The sequence below is a fragment of the Molossus molossus genome, unplaced genomic scaffold (genome assembly GCF_014108415.1).
Source record: "Molossus molossus isolate mMolMol1 unplaced genomic scaffold, mMolMol1.p scaffold_m16_p_1, whole genome shotgun sequence".
Classification (NCBI taxonomy): domain Eukaryota; kingdom Metazoa; phylum Chordata; class Mammalia; order Chiroptera; family Molossidae; genus Molossus; species Molossus molossus.
Window position 1 is genome coordinate 206,532,715 of NW_023425344.1, and position 20,600 is coordinate 206,553,314.

At 39.5% G+C, this 20,600-nt stretch overlaps 1 protein-coding gene across 3 annotated transcripts in view; it reads right to left on the bottom strand.

Annotated features, from left to right (window-relative positions):
- The window catches only part of SOS2 (SOS Ras/Rho guanine nucleotide exchange factor 2), a 108,924-nt gene extending 88,648 nt beyond the window's left edge, over nt 1–20,276 (bottom strand). For 2 of the 3 annotated variants that reach the window (XM_036242185.1, XM_036242183.1), the window contains exon 1: nt 19,884–19,993. In XM_036242185.1, the coding sequence (XP_036098078.1) occupies nt 19,884–19,970 (87 nt within the window). In that variant the 5' untranslated portion in view covers nt 19,971–19,993. Of the gene's footprint in view, nt 1–19,883 lie in introns of all 3 variants that reach the window. The other variant, XM_036242182.1, reaches the window with a different exon arrangement.
- Nucleotides 20,277–20,600: the final 324 nt, after the last annotated feature.

The following is a 20,600-nucleotide window of genomic DNA, read 5'->3' on the forward strand; positions in this document are numbered from 1 at the left end:
AAAAAAAAAGAGTAACTATAACTACACATATTTTGGATATATTTTCAAAATAATGTTAGTAGAGAGAAGCCAATAAAAACATACAATGGGATTCCACTCACAAAGTTCAAGATAGATAAATATTAAACTAGTGTTTAGGGATACATAGTTAGATAGCAAAACTATAAAGAAAGGCAAGGCAGTTCTGGCTGGTTTTGCTCAACAGTTAGAGGAACAGCCCACAGATTAAGGGTGTCGGGTTTGATTTCTGGTCAAGGGCACATAACTGGGTTGCAGGTTCAATCCCTAGCCCTGGTCGGGGTCATGCTGGAGGCAACCAATCAATTATCTCACATCGATGTTTCTCTCTTCCTCCCTTCCTGTCTCTCTCTTTCCGCCTTCCTTCCCACCTCCCTCCCTTACACTATATCTAAATATCAATGAAAAAATATCCGCAGGTGAGGATTAACAAAAAAGAAAAGAAAAGCAAGGTAGTGGAAAGGTTCTATTGAGAAAAGTGCTGCCAGAGTGCTGTTTTCTAACTTGGTGATGGTTAAATAGGTGTTCCTCAAATTGTATATTTATGTTTTATATATTTTCTGGTTGTGTTACCCTTCATCATAAAGTTTTTTAAAAGTTAGATAACCAGAAGTGATGTTATCCATAAGTCAAAAGGCCTCTCCTAGTCCCAAACTCAATGAATTAAATTAAAATGTTAGAACACTGGAGACAAAGAGAATATCCTACAAGCAAGCTTATGTGAAGAGAGGAAGGGGATCATATACAAAGAAGTGGACATTAGACTAGCTCCAGATTTCAACAGTAACACTGGAAGCTAGAGGGCACTGATTTTCATCCTAGATCTAACAAACTATCAATCAAATGTTACAGTAAAATGAAGACATGTTTAGACAAAACAAGGTAAAAAATTTTATTCCCCATGTACCCTTTCTCATCAAGCTTCTATAGATTGTACCACACTAAAACAAGAGTATAAATCAAAAAAGAGAAAAATATGGGGTAAGGGAAATGAAGGAAGCAATACAGAAGAAGGTCAAAGGAATGCCCAGGATGGAGTGAAGAGAAATTGAGAGTTGTACTATAGGCTAAAAAGATCAGCAGTCCAAACTGAAGCAGATCAGCGGCTTTAGGAGAAAATGTCTCAAGAAGAATAAACTGATAGAGTATTTGATAGACCTAAAAATCTTGAGAGGATATTTAAACAACTTGTAGAGAGTTTGAGCTTGAATTAATAAATACATAGAAAATGACAAAACAAGACAAATATTAAGTCCAGTAAAAGCAAAAAGTTAGGCAGAAAAATAAAAGAGGTTTATTTATGAAATATCATCAACAGTCATAATTAGGTAAAATTCAAATTCTGATCCAACCAAAATTAAGATATAACCATGGGATTAGGGGGAAGGCAGGGAGTATATATGTGTGGCTGGAAAAAGAAATGTATATATGTTTTAAAGAATATTAAATCCTTACCTTCCATGATGGAAAGTCAACAGATAATACACACAACAGAAAAATCAAGTAGTAGCAATATAAGCAGGTTTTTTCCTTAGTAATATAAAATACTGAAATGATTAAAAAGTAAAAGTGATTGCTGTAGGAAGCAGAAAATTTTGTGAATAAGGAGGTGGTACTTTTTTCATAATGAGCCTTATGAGAGTTAGTTACCTTTTTTTAAAAACTTATCTTTATAGTTGAAAGTATTACAGATGTCCCATCTTTTTCCCCCACTGACACTCTAGTCCCCGCTCTTGCTCCCTCCTGCCTTCCCGACACTATTGTCTATGTCCATTGGTTATGCATATACCCATATAAGTTCTTTGGTTTTTCTCTTCCTGCCCCTCTCCCCATAAAGGTTCAACAGTCTAACAACCAATTTGTACTTCATAATCCTGTCACCTTTTTCACCCGCCCCACCCCCCAACTAGCCAACAAAAAGTTCTCTGTGAGTCTGTTTCTGTTCTGCTTGTTCATTTTGTTTGTAGATTCAGTTGTTGATAGACATGTATTTACTGACATTTTATTGTTCATATTTTTTATCTTTTTCTTCAAGAAGACCCTTCAACATTTCAGATAATACTGGTTTGGTGGCAATGAACTCCTTTACGTTTTTCTTGTCTGGGAAGCTCTTTATATGTCCATCCATTCTAAATGATAGCTTTGCAGGATAGAATAATCTTGGTTGTAGGGCCTTGCTTTTCATCACTTTGAATATTTCTTGCCACTCCCTTGGGTCCTGCAAAGTTTCTTTTGAGAACTCAGCTGACAGCCTTATGGGAGCTCCCTTGTTAGGTAACTAACTGCTCTTCTCTTGCTGCTTTTAAGATTCTCTCTTTGTCTTGAACCTTTTGCATTTTAATTATGATGTGTCTTGGTGAGGGCCTCTTTGGGTTCATCTTCTTTGAAACTCTTTGTGCTTCCTGGACTTGTATGTCTGTTTCCTTCACCAAGTTAGGGAAATTTTCTTGCCCTCTCTCTCCTCCTTCTGGCACCCCATGATGTGAACGTTCGTATGCTTGAAGTTGTCCCAGAGGCTCCTTACATCAGCCTCCTCACTTTTTTGGATTCTTTTTGCTGTTCTGACTGGGTGTTTTTTGCTTCCTAATATACCAAATAGATGGTTTGCTTCTCAGTTTCACCTACTGATTCCCTGTAAATTACTCTTTATTTCAGTTAGTGCATCCTTCATTTTTGACTGGTTCTTCTTTATGCTCTTGAGGTCCTCACTAAGTTCCTTGAGCACCCTTATAACCAGTGTTTTGAACTCTGCATCTGTTAGACTGCTTGTCTCCATTTTGTCGAGTTCTTTTCCTGGAGTTTTATTCTTTTCTTTCATTTGGGACATGTTTCTTTGTCTCCTCATTTTGGCTGTCTCCCTATGTTTGTTTCTATGTATTAGGTAGTGTTGCTATGTCTCCTAGGCTTGGTAGGGCTGCATATTATAGTAGGTGTCCTATAGGGTCCAGTGGTACAGCCTTCCTGATCACCCTAGCTGGGTCCTCGAAGTATACCCCCCATGTGGGCTGTGCCCCCTTCTGTTGTAATTGAGTCTTGATTGCTATTGGCATGTCAATGGGAGGAATTTACTCAGGCTGATCAGCTGCAAGGACTGGCTGTGCCCACTGACCACTGACCTCTGATCTCTGACTGCCTTGGAGGATCAGCTGTACAGGTGCCCAGCACAGAAAGCAAGACTTACTTCAGCACGGCTCTGGTACCAACTGAGTCCACTCCTTGAGTGTGTTGCTTGCGGAGGTGGTTGTGTGGTGGTCCTTCAATGTGGTCTGAAGTTGTCTACTGGGTGTGCTGGCTCTGGGGCCAGGTCAGCCACTGCCTGTGTTCTACGCGGGGCCACCAGACATAAGCTACAGAACTACAGCAGATGACTGCTTCTGGAGTTGCCCGGGCAAAGCCAAGCTGTTAACCAAGGCTGGCTGCTTCCAGGGCCAGGCCTGGGGCCACTTAGTGAGAGGTATGGGGCTAGCTGAAGCCAGATGATTGTTCTATAGTTTAGTTGTAGTTTTGATATGGTTGTGGGATGAGGCAAATACTTTGTTTACCTACACCACCATCTTGACATTAAGTCCAGAGCTAGTTATCTTTTTATTTGCATAAACAATTTTGATAAAATAAAAACTAATTTATAAAGAAACATGATTTGAAGTGAGGAAGTGGAAAAGAGGGAGGAAACATGAACCTCAAGACAATAAGTCTATTTTTTTTTTAAATGAAATTTGGATAAGAGTGTAAGTAAGGCAGTTAGAAATCCATATAGGACCAATATCCAAAAACTCAGGCTTTATGTTTTCTGATAAACTCAAAATAGATTTGGAGGAAATAAATATTTCCTCTTATATCATGCACTTTAACTACATCTTACTATATATTTCTATTAGATCAATATAATAAATATTTTTTTAATATAAAATAAAAGTTTATATTGGAAGTTTAGCAGTGGAGTTCACAGGGCTATTTCTTATAATATCCTTCCTTAAAAGCCAGGGCCCCACTAAGTGAAAATGTGCATGAGAATTAAGATAATATTTCACGGGGGTGAATTTTTTTTTCCTGTGATTATGATTTTAGTAAATAACCTGCAAAAACACTTTAACATGGAGTATCAAAGTTCTTATGCCAAGCTTCTTAAAGTAAGTGTAAATATAAAAAATCATAAAAACAAATATACAATGTTAAAAATCCCACCCATGAATCATCAAGATGGTAATAAAAGATAATCACACTTTGCACTTTGACAGTATTTACTATCTCAGCACCTTAAGATACAGTAAACATAAAACTACCACATGAGAACAAACTCACCTATCATTTTTTTCTGAAGGACTGGTCAGAAAAAGGGTAATTAAAATAATTTTCAGTCTTTAATAGTAGATTAACAGTCAGACCTATATTTTAGTTACATCATATTTTCAGTAATTTCCTTACACCTGTACTGTAAACAAAACAGTCATAATACTACAGATACAGGCATAGATACAAATAAAAGCATTAAATTTTAAATGATTTTTACCCCAATAAACACTAGAGTTGACAAACTTCAGAATATTGTTTCTAATCTATATTTTTACGTTCTTCTTCTTCTTATTTTTTTATCCTCACCCGAGGACATTTTTCCCTTTTTTGTTCAGGTAGAGTGGGAGGGAGAGAGAGGAACAGAGAGAGAGAAACATCGACATGAAAGGAACACATCGAGTGGCTGCCACCCACACAACCGACCAGGGCCGGGGACAAACTGCAACCGAGGCACGCGCCCTTAGCGGGAACCGAACCCGGTCTCTCCGGACCGCAGGCCGATGCTCTAACCGCTGAGCCAAACCGGCCAGGGCTATTTTTAAGTTCTTGATATTTAAAATCAAATAAAAACTCCCGCCAGTGTGTTTGTTCAATATTTGAGTTTCTGGCACAATGTAGAAATAAATCTGTTTGGCTACACAGTGTGACATTTATTTATGTCAAATTCTTCATTCTATTGCCAAGATTTCTGCAAGGTTGCAAATGTTAAGAATACTGGAAGTTGTGTTTTTTTGTTGTTGTTGTTGTTGTTGTTATGGAAGAGTTAAAGTTCAATTTAAAAAGAAAAAGCAAGGTTTTAAAAATAGAAATTGACAGGCTAATCCTAAAATTTGTAGAGAAATACAAAGAACCTAGATTATCCAAAGCATCTTGAGAAAGAAAATAATAAAACAACAAATTTCATTCTAAAGATAAATACTAACCACTACAAAATATTGCTGATAAAAAAACTTTAAAAACCTAAGTAAATGAAAAGATATACTTTATGGGCTGAAGACTCAATATTGTTAAGGTGTCAATTCCTCTCAAATAATCTATAAATTCTACACAATCCCAATCAAAACTTCAGCTTTTTTGGTAGAAATTGATATGCAGATTTTAAAATTATTATGGAAATACAAAGGTCCTAGAATAACCAAAACAACTCTGTAAAAGAATGAAGTCGGAGGGCTAAAACTACCTGATTTTAAGAATTTTTTTAAAGCTACCACAATCAAAACATTGTAGTACTGATGTAAAGCTAGGAAGAAAGAGCAATGGAAAAGAATAGAGAATCCAGAAATAAAACCACATATATATAGACAAATGATTGTGATAAATGTGCAAAGGCCTTTGGCAAAGGAGAAAAGAGAATCTTTTTTTTAATCCTCAACCGAGAACATTTTTCCATTTTTTGTTCAGATAGAGTGGGAAGGGGAAAGAGAAAGAGAGAGAGAAACATCGACGTGAAAGGGACACATCGAGTGGCTGCCTCCCGCAGGACCCAGTCAGGGCCGGGGACAAACTGCAACTGAGGTACGTGCCCTTAGTGGGAACCGAACCCAGGTCTCTCTGGACTGAAGGTCGACACTCTAACCGCTGAGCCAAACCGGCCAGGGCGAAAAGATAATCTTTTTAATAAATGGTGGTAGAACAACCAGATAACCATATGCAAAAGCACAAATATCACATATACAAAATTCTCATCATATAAAAAAATTCACTCAAATAGATCATTGATCAAAATACAAAACCCAGAACTATAAAACTTCTAGAAGAAAAAAATAGGAGAAAATTTTTGTAACTCTGGGTTAACTAAGTATTTCTTAGATAAGACATTAAACACAGGTTCTCTACAAAAGCAAACAGATAAACTTCATAAAAATTTTAAACTTTTTGTTTTTTTACAATGTTCCACTACTCATTAGCAAATTGCAGCAGGCACCACAGACTTAAGAAAAGCTTATGAGAAAAATAAAATTGAAAATAAATTAATTTGCCTTTTTTTCCTGTAAACTGGGAAAAGATTATGATTACTAAATATGTTTTATTTAGCCAAAGTTTAAGACTCCTTGGGCATACTACCAAACTACCATGTGTACTCTTTTTTTCTTTTAAAATATATTTTATGGATTTTTTTTAAAGACAGAGGAAGAGAGAGAAAGATAGAAACATGTCAGCTGCCTCCTGTAAGCCCCCCACCGGGCATCAAGCCCAAAACTTGGGCACGTGCCCTGACTGGGAACTGAACCAGGACCTCTCAGTGCATGGGACTGATGCTCAATCCACTGAGCCACACCTGCCAGGCATGTAACTCTTTCTTAAAGAAGATCTACCTGACAAAGTGCCTGCACTCAAAGAGTAATTCAGGTTCTCCTTTCCTACTCCTCCTTTACAACTGCTCTCCTCCCATTTTACTGAAAAAAAGGCAGGCCCTGGCCGGGTAGTTCAGTTAGAGCATCTTCCTGATACACTAAGTTTTCGGGTTCAATTCCTGGTCAGGGCACATACAAGAATCAACCAATAAATGCATAAATAAGTAGAACAATAAATTGATGCGTTGTTGTTTTTTTCCTCTCTCTCTCTCCCTTACTTTCGCTCTCTCTAAAACTCAATAAATAAAATAAAATAAAGGCAGATCTCTTACTTATCCTGAATTTACTATTTTGTGTTACCCTTGGATACAATAAAATAAATTCTAGGACACTAAATAAAGAGACAATTATAAAGATTTTTCACTTAAGTACCTTGCTACTTCCATCCCCTAGCTCAGCGATTTTTAACCAGTGTGCTACAAGAATGTTTAAAACATGTAATACTGACTCTTTTCCCTTAGATTGCCAAATAAAAATAATGACAACAGCCAACACAACAATAACCGTCTGATGTGAATCAATCAAAATTATACCTATATTTTTGTCAGATCAACAAAAAATATATTTTTTGGTGTGCCACAGAATTTTATTTATTTATTTATCCATTTATTTAATCCTCACTCGAGGATGGAGAGATGTGTTCATGTGTGTGTGTATGTATGTGTGTGTGTGTATATTTCTTTTTTTCCATTTATCTTCAGATAGAGTGGGAGGGAGAGTGGAGGAAGAGAGAGAGCGAAACATCAAAGTGAGAGAGACACATCGATTGGTTGCCATCTGTATAACCCCAACGGGACCAGGGATGAACTGCAACCAAGGTACGTGCCCTTAGTGGGAATCGAACCCAGGACTCCCCGGTCCATGCACTGACGCTCTAACTGCTGAGCCAAACTGGCCAGGGCAGAATTTTAGTAATTGGTTTATATGTGCCAAAAGATGAAAAAGGTTGAAAATCACTGCCCTAGCCTATTGTCAAAAAAATGCATCCTACAGAGAAGGAAAGCTCATGAGAACAAAGAAAAGAAAGCGTGTTTAAGAAATACTAAAGGCACTGTAACAAAAATTAATTAATAAAAAAAATGCTAAAGGCAATTATCTTATTTCATTCAGGAGAAAAAAATTCAAAGCAAGTTTTCATACCTTATCTTTCTTACAATTAGAATTCAGAAGCGAGATGGTTGGCATGTGAATGTATTAATACATTCATTTGAATTGAAAAATTAGGCCAGACTTTGTCTGAAAGAAAATAAATGTGATTAGGCTGGTTGGTTTGACAATTAAAACTAACCTTGACAATTAAATCATGTGGTGGATATCTTCCATAAAATGAATGAGTGTAGTAGGCAGAATTCTAAGGTGGCCTCCAAGATTCCCACCCCTGGTATACATCTGTCCCCTCTGAGTGAGGGCAGCACCTATGAATATAATAAAATATCACTTCTGTGATCAGGTTACAGTATATCACCAAGGTGACTAAGGTTCCTAATTAGTTGAATTTGAGTTAAGCAAAAGAGAGATTATCTTGAGTTGGTCTGACCTGCATCAGGTGAGTCATTTTTTTTCCAATTTTTTTTTTTTTCCAAGAGAGAGAGAAAGGTAGAGGAAGAGAGAGAGAAACATCAATGTGAGAGAGAAAGATTGATTTGCTATCTCCTGCACAACCCCTACTGGGGATCCAACTCACAACCCGGGCATATGTTCAGACCAGGAATCAGACCGACAACCCTTTGGTACATAGGACAACACCCAACCCACTGGGCCTCACTAGCCAGGGCAGGTGAGTCCTTTCAAAAGGGTCTAGAAGTGTGAGACAAGAAACAGCAGCAGATGCATTCCTACTGGCCTGGAAGAAGCAAACTGACAGTTATAGGGAGAGTCATGTGGCAAGGTGGCAGCCTCCAGGAGAGTGGTTCTCATCCTTCCTAATGCCGCGACCCTTTAATACAGTTCCTCATGTTGTGGTGACCCCAACCATAAAATTATTTTCGTTGCTACTTCATAACTGTAATTTTGCTACTGTTATGAATCGCCATTGGAAATATGTGTTTTCCGATGGTCTTAGGCGACCCCTGTGAAAGAGTCATTCAACCCCCAAACGAGTCGCGACCCACAGGTTGAGAACCGCTGCTCTAGGAGGTGAGGGCCTCAGACATACAATTGCAAGGAAATGAATTCTGCCAATAACCACATAAGCTTAGAAGAGGACCCCAAGCCTCAGATGAGACTGCAGCCCCAGCAAAAACCTTAATTTCATCCTGTGACACCCTAAGCAGAGAACTCAGCTAAGCCATGTCTGGATTTCTAACTTATAAAAACTGTGAGAGAATAAATGTATTATAGTAAGCCACTAAGTTTTTGATAATCTGTTATGCAGCAACAGAAAAATGATACAATGAGCTAGAGCTGCAGTTCCAAGATTCATTGAAAATATATTTAAAGAATGTAATGAGGTAAAATACATTTTATGAATAAATATTGTCATGGTCCTGGCTGGGTGGCTCAGTTGGTTGGAGCGTTGACCCGTACAACAAAAGATTGCATGTTCAATTCTGGTCAGGGTACATACCTAGGTTGCAGTTCAATCCCCTGTTGGGACACGTAAAGGCAGCAACTGATTAATGTTTCTCTTTCTCTCCCTTCTTGCTCCAAAAATATATATATATCTCCTCAGGTGAAGATTAATTTAAATATATAAACAAACAAGCAATGGCTAAGGTGTAGTAAAATTAATACTGTTTTATTTCCCAATTTTTTTTGGATATACTGGACTAAACAAATAAAAAACAGAAAAAGTAACATTTATAATTATCAGTCATTTGACAAGTCCTGGAAAAGCTAGAAAATGAAAAAGTGAGTAACTCTAAAGACCAGAGAACAAATCATTTTGCAAATCAGGTGGTTTCCAACTTTTTGCTTTAAACGAAACAGAAGGACAACCTAACTCAGTTATTGGCTGATACATCATTAAAAATATTTTTTAACACAGCATAATATAAATTTTGGCATATAATTTGAAGAAAGCTTAAAAAATTAGTTTGATTACTTCAATTTTTCTTCTATGTTAATAAGAGTTTCTCAGAGCTTACATCTACCAAAATGGAAATAGGAATAAAACTGATGCTGAATCCTGCCTGATTCACAACATAAAACCCTGTCTCACTCTAGTAATAGGTAATCTTCACCCATGAAACATGAATTAATTTAAATATAATGCAGTTACATAGATGTCATTGAATAATGTGTTTTCAATAAAGTTTTATGATTATTTTTCAAAATCCATGACATTTATGTTCTTTTGATCAACTATGTCCTCCTAATAATTCAACCCAAAAGAAAGGTTTTAAAGTTTTATAGCCATTGAGGAAATTATAAAAAATTTAATAGACCATTTTGTTGTTGCAAAGTATAAATACAAAAGACGGACAGATCAAAGACTTTTTTTTTTTAATCCTCAGTTGAGGACATGCTTAGAGAGAGGAAGGGAGAGAGATAAACATCAATGTAAGAGAGAAACATCTGTCAGTTGCCTTTTGTACGTGCCCTGACCAGGGATTCGAACCCACAATCCAGGTATGTGCCCTGACCTGGAACTGAACCAGCAACCTTTTGGTGCACAGAATGACATTCAACAAACTGAGTCACTCCAGCTAGGTTGATCAAAGACTTTTAAACACAAAAATATTATATTCGACTATAATTACGTAGGAGAAATGGAATGAAAAGTTCACTGAAAAAAGAACAGGGTAAAATTTTCAACTGTTAAAAAAGCACTTTGGTCCTGGTCAGTTTGGCTCAGTGGTTAGAGTGTTGGCCTGCTGACTGAAGGGTCTCAGGTTTGATTATGGTCAAGGGCACGTACCTGGGTTGCAGGTTCGATCCCTGGCCCTGGTTGGGGTCATGCAGGAGACAATCAATCGATGTGTCTGTCTCATATCGATGTCTCACTCTCTCTCTCTTTCTCTCTCTCTCCCTCCCTTCCACCCTCTCTAAAAAACTCAATGGAGCCTAGCTGGTGTGGCTCAGTGGTTTAGTGTCGACCCATACACCAAGAGGTCACTGGTTCCATTCCTGGGTTTTGGGCTTGGTCCTCAGTAGGGGGTATGCAGGAGGTAGCCCATGATGTTGATGCTTCTCTCTCATTGATGTTTCTCTCTCTCTCCCCCTTCCTCTCAAAATCAATAAAAATATATTTTTAAATATCAATGGAAAAATATATTCGAGTGAGGGTTAACAACAAAAACAAAAAAAGGCACTTTGTCATGTATATTTTAAAAGGATGAATGGTGAGTATCAAATTGTTATGGTATTGAGATTTCAGTGAATACACTTAAAAGGCTGACGGAACTGTTTCATTTTAAAGGATCAGTATTCAGCCCTGGCCGGTTTTGCTCAGCGGTTAGAGCGTCGGCCTGCGGTCTAGAGAGACCCGGGTTCGGTTCCCGCTAAGGGCACGTACCTTGGTTGCAGTTTGTCCCCGGCCCTGGTCGGTCGTGCGGGTGGCAGCCACTCGATGTGTTCCTTTCACGTCGATGTTTCGCTCTCTCTCTCTGTTCCTCTCTCTCCCTCCCACTCTACCTGAACAAAAAAAAAAGGAAAAATGTCCTCGGGTGAGGATAAAAAAACAACAAGAAAAAACAAAAAATAAAAAATAAATAAAGAATCAGTATTCAGAAGGCAAAATGATAGCCTCTGCAACTATTTAAACTTAAAGATGAAAATTTTTAGATGTCAACATAAAAATGTGTGAACTTTTCAAAATTCTTTTGGGGATACACAGCAAAAGTTTAGAAAATTCCTTTTAAGAGAAAGAATCAGGACTTGCAGACACCACCGCCCTAGAGCCACCCATGCCCAAACATGGTGAACCCCACCTCAATCGCCATTGATGGTGAGCACTTGGGCCATGTCTCTCAAACTCAAGCTGTTTGCAAAGTCCCAAAGACAGCAGAAAACCTTCATGATCTGAGCACTGGGGAGAAAGGATGTGGTTATAAAGGTTCCTGCTTTCACAGAATTACTCTGGAATTTATGTGCCATAAGGGCACGGGTGGCAAGTCCATCCATGGGGGAAAATTTGATAAGAATTTCATCCTGAAGCATACGGGTCTAGGCATCTTGTCCATGACAAATGTTGGACCTTACACAACCGGTTTCCAGTTTTTCATCTGCACTGCCAAGACTGAGTGGTTGGATGGCAAGCATGTAGTCTTCGGCCAGGTGAAAGACAGCACAGAAATTGTGATAGCCATAGAGCACTTTGGGTTCAGGAATGCCAAGACCACCAAGATCACTATTGCTGACTGCAGAAAACTCTAATAAATTTGACTTCTGTTTTATCTTAACTACCAGACCATTCCTTCTCTAGCTCAGGAAAGCACCCCTTCACCCCCATCTGCTTGGAATGTTTTATAATTTTTGTGATCTTCCCGTGGTTCATTGGGCCCCATACTTTCCTTACCCCTTCCAAGCCTAGCTAGATTGTACAGTTACATTTATGATTATGAAATAAAAACTAAACAAACAAAAAGAGAGAGAGAAAATCAAGACTCATAGTTGTGAGCCTAGTGAGAGAAGGGAAGGATGATGACCAGGTTTCTGACTTGAGAACTGAGTATATCACTTATCCTGGAGATGTAGGTTTATAGAAGATTATAATAAGCTTGGATTGGCTCATGTTCTGAACATCTATACAGGAATATTCAGGAAGCAGGGGATTTAGCAGTTTTAGACAAGCTGCAAGAGAAGGCTTCTTCAAGAAGATGATGGTGCTTGTCTGAAGCCTTTAAGGAGGTAAAAGGGCCACTCATGTCTTTACCTGCAACAAGGTTTTTCCAGGCAGAAGAAACAACAAGTACAAAAGCCCTAAGACTAGAACATGTCTATGTGTTGTATGTACAGGAAGCCAGTGCAGAACAGGAATAAAGCAAAAGCAAAAAAAAAAAAAAAAAAAGGACAGTAATAAAGGAGGTCAGTGAGGTAAAAGGAGAAGGGAGGCAGCACCAGACTGTAGAGGGTCTAGCAGGCCACTAAGATGACTTTGACTTTTAGTCTAGGAAGCAATGACAAGAGGTTTGAACAAAGGAATTACATAGTGGCATCTACCTCTATTGCACTGAGAAAAGACTGAATGGGGCAAAGGTAGAAGAGAGGAGAACAGTTAACTGACTATCTTAACACTTCAGGAGACTGGTGATAATGACTTGGTCCTAGGTGGTAGAAGTGGAATAGTTAAGAAATGGTGACTGAATATAGCTATAGTGTGAAGTAGAGCTAAAATAATTTGCTGACAGATTAGATATGGGTCAATGAAAGGACAGAAAACAGGTCTCTCCTATTCTTTGATACGGCTTTTCCACAATTTATGAGAAGCACCTGGTAATTAAATCCTGAAACTGTTGGCTACTCTGTTCAAACAGTGGAATAAGATAAGGCTGCACTCTCCCTTCCCTCTCCTCTGCTGTTTTAATAGCTTCACCATGGTTCACACTAGGTAGTCTCTGCTTAGTAAGAAGTTGAATTAGGATTTTTCCTCCCTCTGTCCCTTTCACTTCCCCCTCGTCTCCAAACAGGCCTCCCTTTTGATCTCTTCATAACTTTTGTTCTAAGCTTGTTTTACAGGCATGGGAAAATGCTGACAAGGTAGGGCCTCAGTTACATCTACCTGACCACCTCCTGGAAAGCAAACAACTGTAACTTTTCAAGATAACTCATAGCATCTACGTTACAGCTGAACCGCTAACTTAACACAACCCCTTCCCTTCCTTAAGGCTTTGCAACAGCAACTGCTTACTCTTTAAAAGTGCAAGCCACTCTTTCTTCAGGGCCAGTATTGTCCTATCAGAGCCTTTTCCTCCCTTGGAAAGTAAAATGAATTTCCTCCCTGCATTTCTTATTCTCTGTGAATTCTTTCAGAGCCCGCGTCACCAGCCACACTAACAGTTATAAAGGACAGGATTCAAGAATAACTCAAGGTTTTTATTTTGAGCAATTAGAATGATGGAGTAGCCATTTACTGATATGGAAAATACTACAAAAGGAGCAAACTGGGGGTGGGGGGAGAAAAGAAGTTCAGTATTGGTTGAGATGCTTCTCATACTTCTATGTGGACATATCAGGAAAGAAGTTAAATACCCAAAGGAGAGGTCTGAACCAAAAAATATAAATTGAAAATCAAATACTGATTATATGTGAAGCAATGAGGCTGGGTGGGATCTCCAAGAAATCAACTGTGAATAGAAACAGAAGTCCAAAAACTAAGCTCTGGGGAGGTCAGAGTGATATAGTCAGGGAAATGAGGAGGAATCAACAAAGGAGAAGATATAGAAGGAATAGCCAGAGAAAGAGAAAACCAGCAGAGTTTTGTGTTCTGGAAGCCAAATGAGGAAAGGATTTCAAGGAGGAAAAGATCTACTGTCAAATGCTGCTAATGGATCAATTAAGAAAGAATTACAAAGCACTATATAAGCAGTAGTATTTGAATTTATAAAATGACTTAATAAAGAAAACTGGGGTAATGAAAACTTTACTTGGAAGAGACAATAGTAGTGCTGACATCTAAATTTTGATGTTATTTTCAATGTGTTGCTTCATCTCTACACATTAAAATGTGAAGTGTGGCACACTTTACATATTTCAAAAGCTTTCTACTTAACTATCATATGTTTTATATAAAAGAAGAAAAGAATTTTAGGTTGTTAATTTTTAACGTGACTACATGAGATAATGCTAAATCCATTAGTTCCATTAAAATTCCTTCCTGATTCAAATATGCAGGCTAACAAAGGATATAATCAAACTACTGTTCCCTTGAAAGAGAGGCCATGGTTAATATAAAAGACATATATTTGATTTATGTCAAGTGGTAACACAGGTAATGGTTTGCATACTCGGCACAAAACACTTTAATGGAATAGTACTGCTACAAATACACCATACCAAAATTAAACTGAAATTAGAAAAAGACTACTAAATCATGCCTGACAGGGAGCTAAATGCAGCAAGTTAAAACGCATTTCCAATGCTCATCCAGTTCTGGCTTGAACCCCTTGGGTCAGTTTGGGTCATCCTTAGTTTGGAATAATTCCAAATGACTCCCTCAAGTTCTACCGTTATATTCAGTGATTTTAGGAAATCCACAACAGGCCATAAAAATCATAGGATCTCCAATTCTTTTCTAGCTTTCAATTGGAGTGATATTTTCAAAAAGCAATTTTGATCAAGTTAATCTAATTACTTTATTATATAAATAACCCTATAGGACTTTCATAACCTGGTCTACCCATAGTCTCCCAACTAGCTTCATCTCCTTCTTTTGACTTGATCTTCATTCTTTAAAACAAGTCATGTTCCTACCTTTCTCCTGGCCACAAATCCTTTCTTGCCCCCTTTCCTTTGTTTTGTTAATTCCTGTTGATCTTTCAGATATTTTATTTTATTTTATTTTTTAATCCTCACTTGAGGACATTTTTCCATTTTTTGTTCAGACAGAGTGGGAGGGAGAGAAAGGAACAGAGAGGAAGAGAGAGAAACATCGACGTGAAAGGGACACATCGAGTGGCTGCCACCCGCACGACCAACCAGGGCCGGGGACAAACTGCAACCAAGGTATGCACCCTTAGCGGGAACCGAACCCGGGTCTCTCTGGACCGCAGACTGACACTCTAACCACTGAGCCAAACTGGCCAGGGCTCAGATAATTGTTTACTTCTTTATTTTCTATCTCTCTCAGGCCTCTCTGCCACAGCCATTAAGAATGGATGCTTTATGAGAGCAAGGGCAGTGCTACAACATCAGTGTCAAGAATAGTGCCTGGCACATAGGAGACTCTCAATATATATTTGAACATATCCTCCAGAACTCAGCACAATGCTACTTCATTGACCTTCTTATGTCAGTGACCTCAATTTTATTCTCAAAGCACCATACTTTTCTTCTAGGCTCCAGGAAAGATCCAGTGCAATCTTCTAAAAGCAGTTCCAAGAGACATTAGCACAAAGTCAGAAACACCAGAATCTTTCAGATTTCACAAAAGCATTTCTGAAACAAAAGTCCCCACCCTCTTTATCTTTGCCTACTATGAATTAACTCAGAAATTCTCTCACACTTCTTAAATTTTAGACAGACATCTAAGAGCAAACTCATGGATGAGGAAAGGAGTCGATATTTAACCTTAATCAAATTAGACTCAGGAACTAAGTACGTAATTCAACCAATTCCTTCTAGCTCTCTAAGATATCTGAAACTATGGATAGTAGGACAACAGATCATTTCTTTTTCCATGGCTAGCCTGCTGAAGAACATCTTATAGCAAAGACATGTACAAGGGAAATATCAGGGACTAAAAAACCTGATATAATGACATTAAAGCCCTGGCTTGGTTGGTTGGAGTGTCGTCCTGTACGCCAAAAGGTTGTGGGTTCGATTCCCAGTCGGGGCACATACCTAGGTTTCGAGTTCAATCCCTGGTCAAGGCACATAAGAGAAGCAACGGATCAATGTTTCTCTCTCACATCGATGTTTCTCCCTCTCTCTCTCTCAAATTAATAAAGACATGTCCTCAGGTGAGGATTATTTTTAAAATTACATTAAGGCATATTTCCCATATGTAGAATACTTACACTGACATTTCTCAGCATACAATCAAATAGCACATATACAAAGTACCAAAGGCATTTCAATGACACAGGTAATAAGCTGCATTTACAAATATATCCCATGCTCTTTTTTACCCCCAAGTAATAGCGTCAATGTTCTTGGGGACTAGTGGTGAAGGCATTTATGTTTCTGGCTCTTTTAGGTAAGATACATAATTTAGCAGTAATGTTAACAATGCATGTAGTATCCATTAGTAGTGTCATTTTGCTCTGCTTTACCCTTTATAGTTCTGTATGTATTTAAATGCCCAAGATGAAGTTTTGTTTTAAAAGTTAAAATAAAACAAAAAGTTAAAGAACAACACATTTCTATTTCCAAAATTATTTTTCCATCAATGTTCATATTTCTACATAGTGAAATAAATATTTAATATTGGTTTTTAAAAATCCTTTGTATTTTCAAAGTCAACAATGGTGACTATATATATATAATATATATATTTGGTTTTCACAAAAATTAGCCAAAATTTGAAAATAAACAAGAGAGATTACTAAGTGTTCTTCGGTGCAGTGCTGTGCTACTACAAATCTGTAAGATTAATTTAGAGATTTTTGTCTAGTATAGATGCAAATTCTAATCAGTAGAAAAGAGAACCCCAAAATTTAATATTTATAGTCCTATAGGATATTAACTAATTTTGTATTTAAATTAATAATCTAACCTTATTAAATTGTCTATAAACCTACTTCCTCAAATTTTCATATGGAGTGGCTTTAACATGAGTTTCCTCATTAAGCAATGAGTTCAATCAAAATCATTGACACATTATTTATATAGGGTAGGGCAAAAGCAGGTTTACAGTTGTTCATATAGAAAATACTACTACAAACAAATGTAAACCTACTTTTATCCCACCCTGTATTTGGTGAATGTCATGATTTTATCCTTCTGAAAATTATACTTTAACAGTTTTAGAGGTTCCACCATATGGACTACCCTGATAGAGCCAATTAAACTACACTGCTTCTTTCATACACACACATAAATATTCCTTATAGAACTCCGAGCTCATAATTGCTCTCATATATATAAACCAAAACTTCAAAGTTTAGAATTTCAGTCTAGATGGTAAGCACTTTAGAGCAGCACTTTTGCTTTTATTCATCTTTGTATTCTTAGGATCCAGTATAATGACAAGTACCTAAAATGTGTTCAACGAATGTTAAATGAAGGCAGAGTACACCACATGTTCAGTATCAACACCAACTAGAGGATGAAATCCTATTAGTCTACTGCTGCTTCTACTACTAATGGTAGTCATCTGAAACTATCTGGTCAACTGGAGGAAGGAAGCCAAGTTCTAGATGCTTTGAATGTGAAGACAGAGCCTCAGAAATCACAGGAATTCTCATTGTGCAAAGACATGGGTGGCAGGTACATACCAGAATTTAACACATCCTGCAAAGAAACTCTTAGCAGGCATTATAAACCTACATGTTGTATTACCACAAATACCCAAGTACCACAAAACTAGACACAATCCAAATTATTAACACCAAAAATATAAAAAAAAAAAAGGGTTTTCTGTGGAAATATATCCCAATTGTTTAATAATAGTAAATAAATTAAATAGAAATTACTTTTAAAAAATGTTTTATTGATTTTTTTTAGAGAGAGATCGAATCATTGATGTGAGAAACATGGATTGGCTGCCTCCCGCACGCCCCCTACTGGGAATTGAGTCCACAACCTGGACATGTGCCCTGATGGGGAAGGGAACCAGGACCTCTCAGTCCACAAGACCACGCTCAATCCACTGAGCCGCCACACTGGCCAGGCAGAAATTACTTTTTGAAGTCATCTCCAAAGACCAAATTTTCTTATTTCATAAGCAAAGGATATACAAGAACTTTGGAATAATACAGATCTAGAAAGCACCCGAGTTCCAGGAAAACAAACATAACATAGAAATGTAAAATAATGGTCTCAAAGCAATGGACTAGGACTGGATGCTAGTCATGGCTCTGTTTCCAGCCTAACTTGAATAAATCAATTTGTATCTGTGCACGAAGAATTGATGATTAGAGTCAAAGCTACCTAATAAATAAGTTATGCAACAAATACTCATATACTATTTGCTACCAGAAAGTACTAGTAGGTAGATACCTGCATCACACTGCCAACAATACAGACCTACTGGATAACTGCATTCACACTTCTGTGTAATTGAAGGGTCAATCACTATCTAAACATTTCCTTCTTTGCTCTTAACTCAGGCCAGAGTTTATCATCACCACTCAACACACTTTCCATTTCTTTCCCTCTCCTTTTAGAATAGGGCTGCCCGTGGAAGGAAGGTCAATTTAATACCAGTGAAATGATAACTGTCTAGCTGCCTGCCCCTAGTCACTTCCACCAAATTCTTTAAAAAGACATGACTTAGACCAAGGAGGCAATATCTCCTTGGAAGAATTATAAAAAGAATGGAAAATCTGAAACTCTGAATGCATGAGGAAAATGTTTTTACCTTTAGTATATACTACTTCCTTTCGTTTACAGAAATTTAATGTATAAAATTTTAGTTTTCAAGTGCAGTCTTTCAAATTAATGTTTAATTTTTCTTTATTATTTCTAAATGTATTCTTTGTTATTTTGTACAAATGGCAGAAGGAACTAAGTTTGCACCCAGGGCATGGAAAGCCCATGTTCAGCAGGCATGATATTCTTTAAATGTGAAGTCTTGACCTTACTAAAGCGTTTACTATTAACATGATCATTTACCTAAATTCACAGAGGAAGATTGACAGCATGTACAGGAGAGATGCAACCTAGCAATGTACCCACACTTTAAAAGATTGATTTTTTTTTTAACAAGTTACAGCTTTTTTGTCCTCTTAAAATGGTTCCAAGTTCTAAATTGCACTCAGGATAGAAACGGACCCAACTTTATAGGGGAAAGTTCTTGTAAACAAGGACACCTTCTTCAAGGAAGTTAAGAGGCACTTTAAAGTTACCTCAAAAACTGTAACTGGGAGAGTGTGGCTCCCTGACATTTCGCACATGTCAAACACATTCCAGTTACCAAAAAGTCCTACCCCTTCAGTGAGGAGACGCCCTTTACAAGCAAACGGCCTAGGGGAACACCCCCCAACGAGCTTGATTAAAAGTAATTACCAGGCCCGAAAGTGCGCTTTTGTTTTAGAAACTGTCTAAATACCGGCGGGACTTTCTCTTGCCCGAATCCAGCCTGAGGACAACAAATTGGTCAACGGCGGAAGTTGCCTGACGAAATGACTGCAACGTGAAATCTAGTATTAAGATCACAACAAAACCTTCCTTCCGGGCCAAGCCAAAAAAACAAAAACAAACAAACAAAAAAACTTGAGAAACCGTCCTTTTGGATGCAACAGGCAATTACGAGCGCCTCCATCACCAGCCCGAGAGCAACAGCTCTGCCCGCGGGACCCGAGACCGGGGAGGGCCCGCAGCTCCCCGTTAGAACTCGGAGGGGCCGCGGCACCCCGCCCGCCCGCGCCCGGCTCGGCCCACCCGGCCCACCCCGCCCGCCCGCGGCCGCCCCTGCACCTCCTCGGCCCCCGCGGCCGCCCGGGCGCCTGCACTGACCTTCCGCAGGGCCGAGACCAACAGTCCCCGCCATTTCGGACTGTTCTCTTCGCTGAAGAACTCGTAGGGCTGCGGCGCCTGCTGCATGGCCCCGGCGGCAGCGCCTCCGCATCGGGGGCTGCCCGCGGGCCACGCCGGGCCACGCCGGTGGCCTGACAGGCAAGGCGCGGGCCGCCTCGCCTCGCCGGCCGCCGCCGCCTCCCGCCTGGGCCGCAGCTACGGCCGAGGCGGCTCGGAGGCGGCGCCGGCGGGCGGGCGGGGGCTCCGGGGGCGGCTTCCTCGGCCCGGGTGGCCTTGCCTCGCGCAGCGTCCGCAGAGGAAGCGCGGAGGCCCGTGAGCTGGGGAGACCCCCGGCTGCGACCCCGGCGGCTGCCTCCTTTTCTGGCGGCGCTGCCCGCGCCTCGGGCGGCTCCTCCTCCTTTGTCTGGGCTCGCAGTCCGGCGGGGAAATGGCTTGGCCTCGCCCCCACCCCGACTCCCGCTACGGCTGCGGCGGGCGGAGACCGGCGGCGGTGGCTCTTCTCCTCATCGCTTCATCCCCGCCCTCCCAGGCGGCAATGCCTCTCGGCCCGACCCGCCCGAGTCACCTCCAGAGGGCCCTGGGGACCGACGGGCGTGTGCGGCCGACGAGCGAGCCACACTCTGGCGCACACAGGGCCGGCCACTGTCGCCACCCCTTCAGCAGCCGCGCACAGCGCCCCAGGGCCGCCGCCGAGCT